Source organism: Daphnia magna, linkage group LG5 (genome assembly GCF_020631705.1).
Source record: "Daphnia magna isolate NIES linkage group LG5, ASM2063170v1.1, whole genome shotgun sequence".
In the NCBI taxonomy this organism is placed as follows: Eukaryota; Metazoa; Arthropoda; class Branchiopoda; order Diplostraca; family Daphniidae; genus Daphnia; species Daphnia magna.
In genome coordinates this window covers 8908652-8927220 of record NC_059186.1, presented here as the reverse complement: position 1 = coordinate 8927220, position 18569 = coordinate 8908652, and the positions used below count along the sequence as shown (strand labels likewise).

General features: G+C 38.2%; 1 protein-coding gene and 1 long non-coding RNA gene across 2 annotated transcripts in view; both read left to right on the top strand.

The window, feature by feature from the left end:
• LOC116922806 (zinc finger and BTB domain-containing protein 17) overlaps positions 1-15151 on the top strand; it is a 40035-nt gene extending 24884 nt beyond the window's left edge. Inside the window, exons 9-10 of the mRNA XM_045174560.1 lie at positions 12297-12380; positions 13850-15151. Coding sequence (XP_045030495.1) covers positions 12297-12380; positions 13850-14076 — 311 coding nt within the window. The 3' untranslated portion in view covers positions 14077-15151. The remainder of the gene's footprint in view (positions 1-12296; positions 12381-13849) is intronic.
• A 588-nt stretch (positions 15152-15739) lies between these two features.
• On the top strand, positions 15740-16609 carry LOC123472290. Its single transcript, XR_006646658.1, has 2 exons — positions 15740-15949; positions 16335-16609. It is a non-coding gene; the product is annotated as an uncharacterized LOC123472290 (long non-coding RNA).
• The last annotated feature ends 1960 nt before the right edge of the window (positions 16610-18569 follow it).

Sequence of the window (18569 nt, the reverse complement as noted above, 5' to 3'; positions counted from 1 at the left end):
GACACCGCGCATCTCTCTTGACAATGTCATCCCGCACGCCACAGTCAACTGTGCACATCAGTCCGCATAGCTTCCAACACAATAGATTTTTAAGTGCGGTCGTATTCACCTGGCGCCATCTCTTCGCCTCACGTTGCCGCGTCGTCTCTCTATCGTGTAATAATCCCCTCCTTCACTACTGATGTTTGTGCGTAGCTATAGGCGATTGTCAGCACGCGGGACGTCGATTCGAAACGGATGATTATGGCATGTTGAAAACGAGTAGACCTTATGTGAACTTTTTTCTTGTTTTTGAAATCTAACCGCGTGCCATGCAGACCTGCTTTCACCTGCTCTTGCCTAGTTTTACATATTTTCTTGCCGTCTTGTACTACGGAGAAACAAGTGAACGTTGATCGAGGCGCACGCGAAGACGTTTCTCCGATGATGATGATGATGATGATGATGATGGCGGAGCCGTTGTTACATCAAGCCCTCCACTCCATTTGAATCAACCTACCCTGCGGCAGGGCACTTCCGTCTGTCATTTGAACAGCAACACATTCGTAAGTGAAATCGATCACGACACGAAGACGTGTCCGCAGTTGGTCAGCAATCGTTTCGAAATGTTTTACAACACAAATGGGGCAAGGAGCAATTAAAAAAGAAAATCTTGCGTATTATTCAACAAAGATTTAGGAGGAAGTAGAGGAATTTCATTTTTCAAAAGATCGTTACCGTTTTCCCAAACGATCGGACGTGGCGTTTAGACGTCATTGACGAACGATGAAGTCTTGGTAAAAAAAAAAAATAAACGTTAACTCGTATAGGCATGTTGTTTAAATAGTTCAGCGTGATCGTCTGCTTTCTTGCCGGTTTGATGGACCCCCGTTTTCTGCTGGAGGGATGGTTTCCTTCAAATGAGCAACAGCAGCCAAAGGTTATCCGACTCTGCCTTATGCACTGCGGTCGGCAGACGTGAGTTACAGTATTTATCCACTCGTAAAAAGAAGAGCTCAGCAACACAAATTTGAAAACATTCCTCCGCTTCTTCTTTTTATTTTCTTTATTTTTAAAGCGTTGCGCACACGGAAGGGATGGATACAGTTCCATTTTTTTGTTTTTTTAAGTCTGCATTCAACATACCACCAATTTGCCCTTTTCTTTTTAAACATTTATTCTCGGGTATTTAAATAGATCACAGTTGAATTCAGCATTTCAAACTCGTAATGAATACACTCGCGCATATATGCATCATCATCATTATCGTCATCATCACCAGGTGGCTGTGGTGTGTGCACTAATTGCAGGTGTACAGAGACTATGGCAGGAATGTCTCTATATACCTACAACTATGCCCCTCTAGTTGTTTTAATATATTTTTTTAAAGAGGAAGACAAGGTACACCACGCACGCTAAACGTGTGTAAAGAAAAAGATGATGACCCCCCCCCCCCATCAAAAAAATAGTGTAGGATGCAGCACACCTGTCAGTAACGCATTAACCTTCAATCTCGTGTTTTAAAAAAATTATGGCACTTGCCATCGAGAATTCCATCAGGTCTACATTACTCCATTTGATCAATAATTATCATTTTGAAGCGCCTCTATAAGAAGAAAAAAAAAAAACATTCTTAAGAATTTAAATCCTCACCCAGGATTTTTGAATCGAAATTTTATTGTTGTGTGTGGGTCGCATAGGTAAATCATGAAATAGGTTAGGGCTGTTATTTTTGATTCATTTTCTTCAAGGTTGCGATCATTTCGATGATGGATCGGGTTACGCTGTGCTCGTCGATGACCATCCGCTTGATAATAAGCCACTACTTATATCTTGTTTTTTAAAATATCAAAACTGTTGGGGGCGTAGCGACACGATTTGATGTTCTCTTATTTTTTTTTAAATTTTTTTTACGTCCTCAATTTAATTCGATCATTTGAATTCGTCGCAGCTCTTGTCAATTATATACCGAACTGCAAGAGATCTCTGGGGCATAAACTGAAGACGAAACATTTGTTTAAAAAAAAGAAATGAATCATGATTGATTGTCTTATTGCAGCACATAAATCCCGAAAGGCCATAACGAAAAACTTGGGGCTGTTTGAATCGAAACACAACTGTAAATTACAGCCGAGTGCTCGTTGATACCTCCGCGTTAATGAGAGATTTCATTCAGCCTTTGGCGTTTGTTTCAAACTAGAGTGAATATGATTTACCTCTCTCTGTCTAGATCCCCATCCTCTTTTTTTCATCATTATCATCACCGTAAGAAAAGAAAAAAAAAATTATTTTTGTGTGTGTGTGTGTGTGTGTAAATGAATGAAAGGGCTCTCGATTCACTTTCGGCTATTAATATGGGATCGCGTGAAATGATTTCGGGCCGGTGTGAGTGCCACATCTCCCCACCGAAGAGAGGATCAACAGGCTTATTTTTCTTTTAATGATCGTCTACTCTCATATGCCCCATATTTTTGTTTTTGTTTTTGTTTTTATAGACGTAGCCTTGTACAAACTGAAACCACCAACGGCAGAATATATGATACGAAAAAGAACGAACGATAGCGTGAATTCTTTTTTGTAATTCATCTCTCGCAGCACTGGAGGCACAATCATCTTGCGCCTCTTGTTTACGTACACTGAAGTGGCAACAGGTGTGAACTATACCTGGATCTTAAAAATTCATCGTTATCTCATTAAGAGGTTTTTCTTTTCTTTTTCCTTTGTCCGGTCAATCAAAATGAGAAAAATAGAAAGTAGAGCCACGCCATCTTACATATCCCCCCCCCCTTTTTTTTGTATAGGCAGAAACTCAATCACAAGTCGAGCGTGCACCAAACCACAAATTAATCATTAGATTTGTTTTTGTTTTTTTTGTATTTTACTTTTAACCTTTTGAAAGGGCTGATGATTCCGAGTGCAGGTGAACACGTCACGCAAAGCCATCATCAAAACATATCAAATAGAGATCGATGTCGTCCGACGATGCGTTCATTTCTTATCAAGTTCTACATTATTCTCTATACGCAGAGCATTGCTTTAATTGCAATCAGTTCTTCTTTTTTCTAAATTCTTAATTACCTAACCTCATCAAATAACTAATGGGAAAATAGGAATTAAAAAACAAAACAAAAACGATTTAAACTAAAATTCGATAGTTGATGAAACCAGACACAAAACTTGAAAATTTCGCTTTTTTTTGTGTGTTCGGTTATTGTTTTATCTGTTTTTATTCTTCAGTGTTGGCCAGCGGTTGGTTACGGCAGCAGTCGTTTGTTATTTAACATCCAGCCTTGAGTATAGAGAACAATGAGCCATGTGAAACTGTAACAAACGACTTCAACGTACCCATCGATGAGGAAGTGTCTTTGTCCATTTTTGTTGTCCGCGTGGGGGTCATCCTTTGATGGCCGGACATTGTCCAGTCGAACAAAACTCGCTATACGTATATAGTCTGTGTAGTAACAATAATTTGAATTGTTTTGTTTTGTTTTTTCGGTCCGATGATGTTTTTCGATCGTCATTGTCAAATCGAACGAGGGAGGTCTCGCCAATAGTTATTATTATTATTTTGGGAAACATTCTGGCAATGAGTTGGCATCATTTTTCATTCATTTGACACGTTTGGCTATTTACTGTCCCGTCACGCAAATGACACCTGTGAGTTGCCTCCGGCCCTACTTTTCAAGTTTTCTCTACATACAAAAGATACAGCACTTCCGATGCTTTTAAAACAAGTTAAAAAAAAAATTAAAATAAAAGATATGTATCATTTTTTTTTTTGCCTGCTAATATCAACCTGGAAAATTCTATTAAGTTTTAACTATTTATGTTTGTTTTTTTCATCATTAAAGTTCTAATGGCATTTTTTTTTTTCTTAACCGGTTTATCTTTTCATTTCTTCTTCCTCTTTTCGTTCGTCCACAAACGGATGAAAAAAACAAAACAGGAGAACTACACAAAGAGAGAGATCAATAATTGGACTGTGGCCTTAGGCTACGTGCGCATTACATTCCTTCTGAGCTCGTCTAAAAAAGATAATCATAAAGACGGGCAGCAAGGCCAAAACGGGAAGGAAAAAAAGAAAGAAAAAAGGGCAGCAAGTGCGCGCTGATCTTTGATTGCCGGTCCTCTACGAACGCGAGCCGACGGTAGTTTGAACCGCCGTTGCGCGCCCCCCTTAAATAAAAACAAAACAAAAAAAAAGTATGGTGGCGCGCGTGAATTTTCTTATGATGAAGCAGTGGCTGGTCGACCTTTTGAACTCGCTACCATCCCCCGCTCTAGGACCTCTTTTCCCTTTGCTTGGGTGCGCCTATATATAAAGATGATGATGATGGAGAACAGAGAAAAGGATCTAGCGCATCCGGTGTGCCTTATTACATTTTTATCATAATTTTTTTTTGGAAAGGGTTTTTTTTTTTCGAGGTTTGATTGCTGTTTAGCGATGGCCTTTACTGCTCCGTCCGAGCTGTTCGTTTTTGTTTTCAAGATGCGACAGGAAAAGAACCCGAAAAAGAGCCATCAAGCCTTGAGGCTTTGCGCTGCTGGCCTTCTTCGTGAGGATCAATTGCGCCAAAAGTGCGCATTAAATGTTGATTATTTTCGGGGTTCAGAAAGAGAAAGAAAATAATAATAAAGGAGCTCTAGATTTTCAAACTGTGGAAAAACGGTTGGTCGTGATGTCGCGCGTCCCGTGTCATTTTCCAGATAAGTTCGGCTAGCGATGATTGTCGCCCGTCTTTTCACGACGACTCGCGGTGATGTCTGATCCCCTCGGATCCCCGCAGGTTGACCTCTGCGGAGGAAGCCAACCCTTTCTTTCTTTCTTTCTTTTTCTCTTCGGGTGCGCTATTTCTAACCCGACTTTTCCTCGTTATTTCGTCCTTTTTATTTATTTCTTTTTTTTGTGTATGTGTGTGCGTTAAATTTCAATTGAAAATTTCACCTCGTAGCAGCAGCAAAATCAGGGGGGGTTTAGATGGATATGGAACAAGAACAACAACAAAAAAATAACGTAAGAGTCTGGCAGAGGGATGACGGCTCGTATCTAACCTTCTCATCCATCAGCCGCCAGTCGTGCAATTATCAAACTTTTTCTTTTTTCTAAAGAAAGCTAACGCACACACAAGCCTTTTTTGTGTGTGTGTGTGTGTGTGAAATACTTCGTCTTGAGCATCTTCTTGTTGTGTACCAGTTTTCTTGATTCTTCTCTGTCGGATGCTCCAGTACATTCCCCCTCTTTTAAAAAAATAAGCGTAGCTGTTATTAAGTGAGCACAGAGGCTGAAGGATAATTTGTAGACGTCCAACAATGGTGGTAGCGTATACACAACAGTTTTGTGGTATCTCTCCGCGTGCAGATTTTCATCTTCGTTAAGTCACTTGATTCATTACTCTGTCGACATTTCGCTTGCATACCTAGTTGAAATCGCTTTGTTTTGTTTTTAGAGCCATTTTTGTTTTGTTTTTAAAGAAACACACGACATGAAAATTAAATTTCGTAGAATTTAGAAGAAAAAAGAAAAAAAAAGAAAATCCGACAACGTCCAAACGATTTGTTAATGGCTTTGTCGTGGTATGCAAAAAAAAAAAAAAAAAAAAAGGGAGTTGAAAGTTAACACACATACCCTGAAATGAAAAATTAAAGGGATATATTTAATATTAGTACGGGTGGTCCCACAGTAGTAAATGGTATTATTCGACGCTGTGAAACTCGTGTGGTTTCGAGTGAAACAAACGAACAGAGAAACAGCTGCTGGGTCAATCGCGAGTACATGTACATATCCCGAGCTATTATTAATCACGCTGTCGAGCGCCCCCCTCCCCGCTCCCGAACGGCAGGAATTGCTTTAGGGGGTGGCCGATGACGCAACTCTTTTCCTTTAACGAAACAGCGGGAAAATTGTGTGAGCTACCGCGTCGTTTGCGAGTGTATTTTACTCTATAAATATTAATAAGGGAATAACACTCAAACAAATAGGCTGTTGTGTACTTCTTTTTTGCGCTCCATATTTGGAGGTTTTCGACGGGCTCTGTTGTTGAAAGAATATCTTAAGATCGGGGGGGGCCATCAATCATGCGATAATAATGTTCCATCAGCTGCGAAAAAACAAAACAAACTGTTTAACAGATACACACCTGTATGCCTATCAGATTGGTGATGGCTATCAATTAAAAGCCATCGTGATAGCCAAAACGATATTGATTTATTTGATGAAAATGAAAAATGTTGATCAAACAGTGGGATAGCTCTTCTATTTTTTTAGCCCGATTGAATCCTGTTGGGATTCCCTTTTTTTTTTTGCTTTCGTCGTAATTCACTCAAAAAGCCAATTTTTCTTGATTTTTGGTTTTTTTACGATTCATTTCGTATAGCCGGACGATATAGCGTTGCCCGCTGGCGTTATATCGATGGCCCCGCTCTCTTTTCATACCTTATTGAAAACTAAAAGAAAAAAAAAGAAAAAATCTTGTTTTAATGTCTCTAATAATAATAGGGCGGTTATTTAGGATTTATCGTGTCGTAAAAGTAAAATTCCGGTTCAGCATCACCGTCAACCGCGGCAAAAAAAGAAGAAAAAAAATTCCCTACCCGGCGTCATAACTATATAAGCCAAATATAAATAACAACAGCTTCGTTTCTTTTTGGAATCAACTGCGCCTCGTATAGATGGATCGTTTAATATTATTATTTATTGAGACATTTTAAAATTAAAATTTTTTTTCTTTTCTTTTACGTTCTCCTATAACGGAAAATGATTGATTTGCGTACGATATATTTATTTATTTTTTTCAAACCGACGTGTCCAGACACGCGCCATTACTTGCAATTATAAAGACGGATACAATAAACAGGTGGGGCGACATTGTTTTCAGTAGCCACGTGATTGAATCACATTTGGCCTCGGCCAACACGGGAAAACTTGATTTTGAAAAACAAAACACTGGCGAGAATCTAACGCATTTCCAGGCCCTATTAACGGGGGTAGGGTCAGTTCGATTCACGATTATTTCTCTCGACATTCAAATCCCGACAACTTGTTTTCTCGTGTGTGTGCCTCTTTAAATGAATCCCCAAATCTTCTAGTCCGTCAAGTTCATTCCCCATTTCCATACGATTCCAGTTTTTTTTTTTTTTCATTTTCATTTGTTTTCCCCCTCAATTTTCTCTGAAATAGAACGGGGAGGGGGGAGGGGAATAGACGAGATTGGGTTGAATTCTGGGAACGACTATTTCCAAACTTTTAACTTGATTTCAATGTACTTGGCTTGTGGCACAAGACATTTCCCGTTGACCATCGTCGTTGATGTGGTACAATGAGCTTTTTTTTTACGAGATATCTAGACCAACAGTCGACGTGTTTCTTTAAAGAATTTCATTTCTTTTTCTCCATTGTCAGTTGAAGTCGGTGAAATAATTGGCCATTGCCCTTTTTAAACGTACGTGTGTCTACGCTCTTTGGGACAAGTTTCTGGTTCAATCTGAATGTTCTTCCCCACTTTTTATGTTTGTTTCAACTCTTGTCAAGCAGAAGAACAAAACTTAACTTTTCATCATTTTTCAAAAAACGAAAGTTTTTTTTTTTTTGCTCCTGCTGCCTTTTTTTTTTAAATCGATTGTTATCGACTTGAAACGTTGAAAAGATTTGGGTGTAGAGATAATGGTGTAAGAAATAAAATGAATGGTCCACTCGAACGACAGACGTATACGAAAAAGGTCCGCCATTTTTGCTTTGTAATGCCATTCCGAATTAGAAATAAATGATACCAGTGGCTGTGTTGCGAAATTCTCGATAAACTTGTTAATAGACACATGATGTGAGAGGGGGGAGGGGGGGACAAAAAAGCAGCCGAAACCAGACAACAACAACAAACACAAATTGATAGTTTCTTCGTAATTGTCTGAGCGCTTTAGTTTTTCAAACGTCGAGATGGCAATCAGCCATTTTCTAATTTATTTGATTAATAATCAGTAGTTCTTCTCTGATGTTTTCAAATGAACTAGACTTGCCTTTTCGTTTTCTGTTTTTTTTTAAACACCGTTATAGCTATAAGCCTGTCGCGATGGCTTTACATCTTCAAAAGGCAATCATTAAAAAAATAATGTTGTATTCCAGAATATTAAAAAACAAAACAAAACGGGGATTGCATTTAGACAGGATTAATAAGTAATGTGTACGGCATAATTACAATCAAATCGGGGGGGAATGTGAACATTTGAAAATCAACTTCTGTTGCGTTTGACGTTCGAAAACTTGTTCTTCTTTCGTTCGTTTTGGGGGTGTGTGTTGCGAATAAGATGGACGGATGTGCAGGAAAAATTGAAATGTATGTGGGGTTGAGTTGTTTGTTTCGAGTTAAAGATAAGGATAAGAAGAAAAGGGAAGCAAAGTCACCAAGTCACGATAGTCGTAAAATAAAATGTTTTTCAAAGTTGTTGATGTCGACGTTGCGCATCGGATGACAATCATCCAAACTTGCCTTTTTGGCAGGCAAAGATAAAGAGAACTCGGCGACACCTAAAAACAATTGAAAACAAATGCAATGCAGCCGATTTTTAATTCTTCAATAATCAACCAAATCTCTTCAAATTTAACCACAAAAAAAATCAAACTCTTTGCGGTACATGCGCACAGGCGGACGTATTGTGTACGTATCGGGTCACATGTCGTGACCAAACACCCGAAAAATCTGTGCAAGATCCTTTTTCATATCGAAAACTTTCTTTTATTTCTTATACCATTTCATTCGTTTGTTTTTTTTTCTTAAACAATAAACCTGATCTTATACCTATACTTCAACCCGCTCAAGCATAATCGTCGAGTTTTATGTTGGAAGAAAAAGGAGCATGTATACACACTTCGGTGGGGGGGAGGGAGGAAATAGAAAGATAAGAAATCGTGAGCTTCCCATCCAGCAGCGGGAGCGGGTTGGGTGACAGGTTTCTTTCCTTGTCCAAAAGTCTGGAAAACAAGCGATTTCGATTGAAATCTTTGTTTTGAAAAATGCATTATTGTTTATTATTGATTGTGTGTGTGTGTGTATATAGAGAGACACGGTGGTAGGCTATATACGAGTTGCCCAGAAATGCTATCGGCAGCGCGCATAGACTTTCATCGTCAAAACTCGTTTTCTTTTTTCTTTATGTTGAATCGATTGCAGTCGAACGCACAAAACAATATGTGTACATTATATTTATTTTTTTATTTTTTTCGTCATTATTAATAACCTTGATCCGTCATATATTTTTGTGTGTGTGTGTGCGGCCGTCCTGGCGGGGTTCTATATCGACTTCTATTATGAACTGTTGTATGCGCTCAACAACAAACGAAAAAAACAGGGACTTTTCTTTGTGCCACACGTCACGCCAAGACACTTTATCACCTTTGGGGCCATCTTATGTTTTCTGACTGACAAGTCGGTGTCTCTTTCTCTTTTTCTCTGTAAAGGAATACGTAATTTATTTGATATTCATAAATAATAAATGCCTTTGTTGTTGCGATATGAAAAAAAAGAAGTCACACAAAGTCAATATTGCAATGGTCGTTCCAAAGTGAATCAACGTCTACCCACATCTTTTTCTCTCTCTCTTATAAAAAAGATTTTTTTTTTTTAAATAATCAAATGCGTAATGTGGAAACACAATGAAGAGACTCTTCGTTTATAGAGGCCTCCACTTGTTGCACCTTTTTAATATTTTATTTTTGGCCTCTTTCGGAGGCAAACTTTGTGACGTTTCAAATTTTTTAAAGCAGTCGTGGGCTTATCGCAATATATTCAAACAACAACAACAAAAAAACCTATCGCTTCGATCGTTTGCGTTTCTTGCCGAGACAAAGAGAAACCGCTAGAGCCGTCGAAAGAAACAAAAAATGGGCATTTTTGTTTTGTTTTTTTTTTTACATTTTTCTCGTCTACGAAACCGCCTTGTGACGTATGCGTGTCCATCACTTGGAAAAGTTCAATGTCAATCCCAGTCCGTCTGTTCCACTCACAGGTAGCCTCCCCCCTCCCTACCGGAAAATAAAGTGTCCCTTAACATTCTATCGCTCTTACCTTTTCTTCTTCTTTTTTTAACTAAATAAAACCAACAAAACTGGTGGGGATGGTGGTATACGACGAAACAACCCCCCCATTAGCTCCCGGAGGGTTTAAGGGATCAATCCCACCTAGCGGGAGAACGAGAAAAATCGTAATCGACTATCGGAATCCAAAAATAAAAACAGCACAGTTAGGAAGAGGAAGAAAATAAAATTTAAAAAAAGAAACGCACTATACTTGTTTTATTATGATGATTTCTTCTAACGTTGGCGGCTGTTGATCGGGCCTCTCGATGTGCTCTGCCACCGTATCATTTCCAATCCGTATTTATTGTTATGGCGGTACGACGGGGGCATTCCGATCGGCTAACAAACGCACAGATCCTTCAGTTGTTTTGTTTGTTTCGACCACACACCAAGGGCGGAGGATTTTCTTTCAAAAAACCAACACATCCACAAAAATATTCACTCGTGAAAAGGCTTTTAAAATTTTGAAAAAAACATTTGATTTTTGCTTGATTTCTTTTCTTTTTCACGATCCATCAATCTACCGGTTTTTTTTGCGTATATCGATGCAGAAACTGCCGCACGCGCTTTTCGATTTTTTTTTTGGGCTATTTATTTTGCACGCGCTTCATTCATTTTGGTGTACGGCATTAGCATAAGTAAACATACGTTGCCATCAATAGCAATCAGTCTGCCCACGGGGTTATCGTAGGCTGTGAAAGGGCGGTTGAAAATGCATGTTGAAAAGAAGTTGATTTCTCTGGGGTTTTCTTTTGTTTTGTTACTAACGTTCGAATAGCTGCCGGTGTTGCAGCGCTCCTGCCGCATACGAAAAGAAGCGATTTGATTTTCTCCTTTTATTCGAATAATTAAAGCGTGCTGGAATATTCTATGAGCATGTTCAATTAGCCAACAGAACATTTGGGTTTTGGAGCCTTTGGCTGTTGTTTCTCTGTATAAACCATCGGGAAAAAGAAACGGAAATTCACGAGATCGTTGTGAACCATAAAAATTGAATTGATAAACATTTTCGAAGGGGATTGTGCTGCCGCATCTTGTAGGAGAAACGAAATTGAAGGTTAACACGCGCGTTCAATCAGATTCCCTATTGTTTTTTTTTGTGGGGGGGCTCCTGGACGGATCTTTTTTGTGTGTCGGCTGCTGTGCGCCGGCCATTCGGATGTTACATCAGAAAAATAGAGAGATGCGCTACTACCGAATGTTTGCCATTCAATCGTAAATCAAGAAATTTTTGTTTATTTTTTATTTTTAAATAAAAATGTAAAAGAAATTGGTTGGCGACGACAGTTGGAATAGTGTCTATAAACGCGTGCGCGCCTAAATCTGAAAAATATCTACCCATGGTGCCTTCACAAAATTAAAAAAAATGTTTTTGTTTTTACGGGACTTCCTGGCTTTTTATTAGAATATGTCTGTTTGGTTATTTTCTATCCTACATTGGCGGCAGCGGCTACTCATCTGCATATATCCGATATCTCGCCGCTCGGAATTGAATATTCAATTATTCAAATGAAAAATGTATTTTAACAACAACAAAAAACAAGAGGGAAAAAAGATAACAGGGTAAAATAGCCTCAGTCCAATGTGTTCAATATGAATATACATCATCCATTCTACAACGTGCAGGGCGTACTGTTCGTAAATATGATTCGTGCACACAACGAAATCAAAATTTAAAAAACCCCAAAAAGATGCAAATCAATCGCTGAATTGCTATTTACACAAAGAGGGAAATTGTGCGACTCGCGTTCATTTCTTGTTTCAATTTTCCATTTTCTGCGAACCACTTTCAGCTTTTGTTTTTAATGGGAAACGCTAATAACTAACTTGAATCATAACAACAATAATACAAGGAAATTATTATTTTTTTTTTCTCTCTCTGATCTTTCTTGTTTGGCTAATGTCGTTTTAAAAATAGTAGAATTCGTTCGAACGATTACATTTTTAAGTTCCAGGAAGTGTGTGTCCAGTGCCCCCCCCCCCTTTTTTTTCCCCTTCAATGTGACGGTGGGTGGGTTGTTGAATTTCTACGTACTTAAAAAAAAAACTAAAACAAAAACCTTTCTCCTTTTGACTGAAATTTAATGTGTCTCTCTTGTACATGTAAAAAGTCTATCATTTTAGTGAATGAAAACTGTTGAAAAACCAAAAACTAGTATTTTTTTCTTATTATTATTATTTTTTTTTTACTTACCGTAATCCTGTTTTTCTTTTTTGTCTTTTTCGGGCTCCCCGTGGATTGATTGATCAGGTGACAAGCCACACGCCTGCGAGTTGTGCAACAAACGTTTCGCCTTGGCTTGCAATCTGCGCGCCCACATGAAAACACACGAAGGTACGTGTCACGAGCCATTTTTCGATTCAAATTGCCTCTTCAGTCCCGTTTTACGTGCACTAAACAAAAATAGATTAATGACCCATTAATCAATGGTTAACCCCTTTTAGTTATTGCCAATTCCTAAATGAGATATTCAAAACAATTTGGCATTTAAAATTCCTTTTTTTTTTTTTTTTTTTTTGGCTTTTTCAAATGTCGCGCTCCAGATGTCGTCTGTGTGGGATGGCCGCTCTAATAACTTCCCTTGCCACTTTTATTTATTATTTTTTTTTTTTGCGACATCCTTTCCATCTCCTCCTCCCCCCCCCCCTTTTTTTTTTCTGGGTGATGCTCAATTGTTTCGTAGTACCGTGTAATTACGTCGGAACTGAATTTCGCTCTACGACACGACCAGAAAAACGTTTCAAATTGTTTTGTTTTCTTGGCTCCCTCTTTCTTTAGTTGACGCCGAGTCGACAATTTCGAGCCACCAAATTCCTACGTCCCCCCCTTTTTTTTTTTACCAATAATCTCTTTTTGTTCCATAAGATGCGAAGAGAAATGATATGAAAATGAGGCAAGTTAATTCATTTTATTCTCGTGTTTTTAAATCCCTGGTACGATGACAGCAGCAAAGGACAGTGAACCGCACGCACTGGACTTGGAAGGACGTTTGGAGTTGAGGAGGGGGTTTGTAAAGGGACACGTGAAAAAAGATACAGGGGTCGTAAAATCGGAAGCGCTTGAGGTGTGCAATAAAAGAAGAAGAAGGGAAGCCGTACGTTGGCAACAAGAAAATAAGATGCTTGTGCAGTATATTCTTTTATTATAACCGTAAGCGCAGCGTAGCATCATCATTGCCCGAACCCTGCGCCATCTCTATATTTATACGATATTATATTTATACACGTACGTATATCATAATAATACTAGTAAAAAAAGAACTTGCGATGGTGTATCATTTCACCCCGCTGTATCATCATCATAATAATAAAATAAAAACTTGATTTTTTTTTTTACCAAAAAAAAAAAAAAATGAACATAAGAAGAAAAGGGGCATATATGCACAGTAGTGGAGTATATAGTAGCAGCATTATTATTATCTTGGTATGAAACCAGAGAATCTGTCATCATATCAAATATGTTTTTTTGTTTTACCCGCTGTCTGTTGCGCATATATGGCAGCATCGACTGACACGTCGGCTATATATTACGGAAAATTTTTTTTGTTTTCTCCCTTTTGTTTTATACGACTAGAATGAAGAAGAAGAAACAAAAACATAACATTCTTGTGCACGAGCTTCGAAACATTTTGGGACTTTTTCGAAGGCCATGTATCCTATGGCCTGCGCTATCCAATAAACTTTGAGGGGGGATCAAATAAATGATTGTTTATATTCGATTTGGCTATTATTGATATTATTCAAACAAAAAGAGGGGAGCTGACGTTTGATTCTTCTTCTTTCTTTCTGTTTTTTTTTTTGCAGGTGAGCCGCAGGAAGAGTGCGCCCGTTGCGGCAAGACGTTCCTCATGTTGGTCGGCGGCGGGGGGTCGCAGGTGGGCAGCGACGTGACGGGCCTGTGCAACGACTGCTCGGGCGGCGATCCAATCACCGACAACGACAAGGAAGAATTGGAAGAAGATTCGGATGCTGGTGGCATCAGCGATGTCAGCGCAGATGGAGACGTCGACGTCGATAACGAACACGACTGAAAACAGCAAAAACATTTCAAGAAAAACAAACGAAAAATTCAAAATCAATGGAATCTGTTTGCGTTTGAATGAATGGCAAACGCAAGTCTGTTGGTATTAGACTCCATTTGATTTGAATGAAAAACAAAAGAATAGCCAACATGTTGGAAGAAATTGTGCCTTTTTTTTCTTTTCTTCTTCGATAATTACTAGACGGTATTAATGTGTCCTTTTTATGTTTAAATTTCCATTTTCTATATCGGCTCCTTTGAAAGCATTCTTCTTCTATTCCGTTGAAACAGGAGAAAAGAACAAGAAAAAAAATAGGTAAAACAAAAATAAAAATGACTATCGTATGCGTCCATGTTTTTTTCTCCATTTCTCGTTGGTCATCTCTGAATTCATTTGTTCTGTGCCAGCCACGGTCTTATTATTTTCACGTAGAAACACACACACATGACGACTATCTTGTAATTCGATCGCGTTCTTCGTTTACCAATCACAATATAAGCGCCATCAGGTTTTTGTTGAATATTATTTTCATTTCCCGCTACGCTCTCCCATTGAGACACACGATTGTAATCTAATGGCATTAATGTCAATCTAGTCAACAGATTTCCAATTTTTTATTATTATTATTGTTTTTTTTTATTTTGTGTAATTAATTATCTCCCCCCACTTTTTTGTTTTGTCCTGTTTCGGAGGGTTCCTTTGTTTCCGTTAGTTTGTTTTCTCATTGTAGAATTGTTTTGCATTTGTCGATCTATTATCAAATATCTAGAGAAAGAAAAGAGAAATAATAATCAATTGCCAATTGGAGGGGGAAAAAAAATGAAACAAAAAAAAATTATTTGTCTGCGACATATTTGAATAATAATCATAATTAATTAATATACTCGTGTGTGTATCCCATACATTTTTTTTTTTTTGCAATGCTCTCTCCCGTTGTTGTTGTTATTTTTTAAAATATGGTCCCAAGTTTTAAAAAAAAAAAATGTTCGTATTTTTCTCTCCTCTCCTCTGTGTAGAAATGACGTTCCAATCACCGATAGACACGGAGGCAATAATACACTAGCGTGATTGACAATAATAAAAACCCGTTTGAGTTTTATTTTTCTTTATTTCCGAAATGAAATGTGAAACAGCTGAAGCGCGATACGTTTCAGGCCAAGGGAGAAAATGTTTGGCATCTTCCGTCAAACGTATCCAAACAGGAAGAGAAATTCGTTGACGTAACGATGCGTCTAAATATCCATAATATAGGCGAACTGATAAAATTGTTGCGTCTCCTTTGTCCTTTCCCCTGTTGGAAGTTATTCGAAATTCGGCAGACATGCGGGATGGAAATTGATTTTCCAAAAATGCCGATGGATTGGTCGAGCACGCAAGTGAAACGATAACCCGAAAAATATCCCCATTTTTTTCGAATTCAACATCAATCGATAGAAAACGGGTTTGAATGTAGCGAAAAATGTCGACTCGGATGAACTGATACAAATTATCTTTCAACAAAAAAAAAATAGAAAAGGGCGCGCGCTTTTTTTTCTTTTTGAAAACATCAAAACGCGGCGGGTGGGGGCGGCTTCCAATAGTCTCGCAATTGCCTCACCAACAGAAAGGTTTTCCTTTCTTCTTGATGATGATGATGAAATGAAATGAAAAAAAAAGGTTGTGGGGTTGAGTCGGCCAGCCCGACTTGCGGTTGGGTATAGAGATTCCATGCTGTGCTGCTCTCTCTGTCTCTTTCTCTGCGATACAGCGAGGCGCAGTGTGTCCGTGTTTTGTTTTTTTCCAAACTTTGTGTCGAGTCACGAAAGACCAATTTACTAAAAGTTTTTGGCATCTCATTTCGATCGTGTGTACAGCGCCATTGTCGCCGTCTTCTCTTCGCTTAGTGCGTAACGTATATACAATACTATACCCATCGATACAAACAAGTTAAAAATAAAAAATAAAAATGATAATTTAAAAACAAAACTGGGCAGGTTCTTTCTCCTTTTCTTTTTTTAAAATGGGTCTCCTCCTTCTTTATATTCGGATGTTTTTCTTTCCTTTAGCGGGAGATTCAAGTAGCCACTACCAGTTTTTGTGTTGTTCATCTTTTTCTTTTAAAAACAAATCATTATTATTAAATTCTTTCATTTTTTTTTTTTCCGTTTGTGTGTGTGGCTTTAGCAAAAGAATCAAAACATTCCTAAAACGCCCCTTCTCACGTTTCTTGTACGTCATCAACCGATTTAGTCATTTTTTGTTTTTGTTTTTGTTTTGAAAATCAAAAGATGATGAGGAGAAAATACCGCGGATTCAGTCCAACAGGTTCTTGGTTGTTGCGATGCTCTACAAGTTGCCGATAGGTCCGATCAAAGAGACACACGCAAATGGGAAAAGAACAACAGACAATGGGAACGGCTCTTTTATGTTCTTCACAAGCGGCTGCTCTTGTGCTACCATGTCCCACTTGACTGTTTAGTCTATACACAATCGTTATATTCAAGTCTTTCATACATATACTACATTCATCAATGATTTAAAAATAAAAGGCTGTTCAATGCTATCGTGACTCCGCCCTGATACGTTTTCTTCTTTTTCTTTTTTCAATCATTCAATTTTTCAACAAAGAAAATGTTTGAAAATTAATCTTGTCATTGCCGGGTGAAAAGGGGATGGTCTTATCAGTTGGCCCCTCTTCTTCTTTGTAACGTATATATACAAGCGATCGAATAAGAGGGAGGAAGGATGAAACAAATAATAAACCAAGGTATATAGGACAAGAGTCGTGGTCATGGCGTAGTATTCCAAGTCTTCATTATGATCCACATTCCGATGGCAGCACAACAGAAATATATTCAATAGCTTAACATTTAGGTAGAAATTTGAAAGAAAACAAAAACAAAACATTAATAAATAAAATAAATAAAGACAGAAGAATGTTTGCCATGTTTTAGTTTGATTTCAAAAAGGGAGCGGTGGCCTTTATGTGTCCGCATACAGTGACGTGTCTTTTGACTTATTTCCTCATTATTATATTATTATTCTAAAATGTATATGGACCTTGTTTCCATACCTTATAGTCACCGGGGATTGAATTTTGTCGTTGTCTTTTGGTCAGCCATGCATTTTTTGTTTTTCTTAATTCACTGATGTTTGTGGCTTCTGTTTCCTTCGGCACGCCCTCTATCGCAGCAATCAATTCGAATTGAGAGCGTGTTCCTGTATATTTGTAACTCGAACAGAAAAGGAATAACATTTCACGATTTTCTTGCTGATTTGTTCTGTAGGCGGAATGGAACCGATCACGGCGCGCGAAAGGAAATGTCCGTCAATGCTTTTTTAAGGGGCGTGATATTCTCCGCCTTGGTTTAAATATAAAAAAAACGATCCTAAAAGGAGAAAGAAACAACAATAAAAACAAATTGTATTTCCATTTCTAAATATAAGAGGGGAATAGGCCGCCAGAATGGGAGGAGACACCTCACAGGCAACAGTAGCCCAAAATGCTGATGAAAATATTTCCCTATCATGCAGATTGTTGAAAACAATATCAAAGAAAAAATAATAAATCGAATCCCATATATACTATCTATAGTATAGATAGATATCAGGGCGTTGGCCACTGCATCGGGATCGACCACTCAATTCAAAATCTACACAACGTTTATGTAGACTGTACGTGTTTGTGTTCCACCAAGAGAACAGACGTGACATTTAATCGCTTTCACATATTTTCAGGAATCAAAAGGATCCTGCAAAGTGCAACTGTCAAAATGTCGCCAATGTGTCACTTGTTGGGCAATTGAAACAAAAAATAGACCGCGTGCTGCATTCGAAATCAAACGAACCAATATACGATGGACACCTGCGCTTTTAGCTGCCACCCTATAAGAATGTAACAGAGGTGCCGACTATTATAGATATTATACTTGACGTATATTTATACGACCCCCACGCCAAAATGGCTTCATCACACAGCCCTTCAATGTCCCGACAATAATGGCCTTTCAAGTGGCTTCTCTCCTCTCATATGTCGCCTTCTTTTTTTTTACCGATGAGCCCACGATGGATTATGACCTTTTTAAAAAAAATAAATAAATAGTTTTCATCTTTGGATCTGATATGATTCTAGTCATATGTGATGTCGCTGTTTATTACCCTGTATAGCCTATAACGAATACGAAAGACTTTGACCAAGAGCTTCGCAGCCGATTGTTAAGTTATTTAAAAGGGGATTTCTAAGAGAAAACGGTGTGCATAGTTTCACCTGTCTGAATAGTTCAACGACGTGACTGCTTCAACCTTGCATTGAAACTGGAGGAATGAGTTTTTTTAGGTGCAATCTCATTGCCCACAATCCCTTTGTTTTCTTCACCGATTTCAGGTGTAAAACATCGAACTATGCGCTAACAATAGCGACAATGATGCTGGTATGATTAGGAAATGTTAATGCACAAAGTCAATCGCTGTACATCTAAAGTCTATAAATATGAGTGTACATACAGCGTATAGCGCTTTTTATT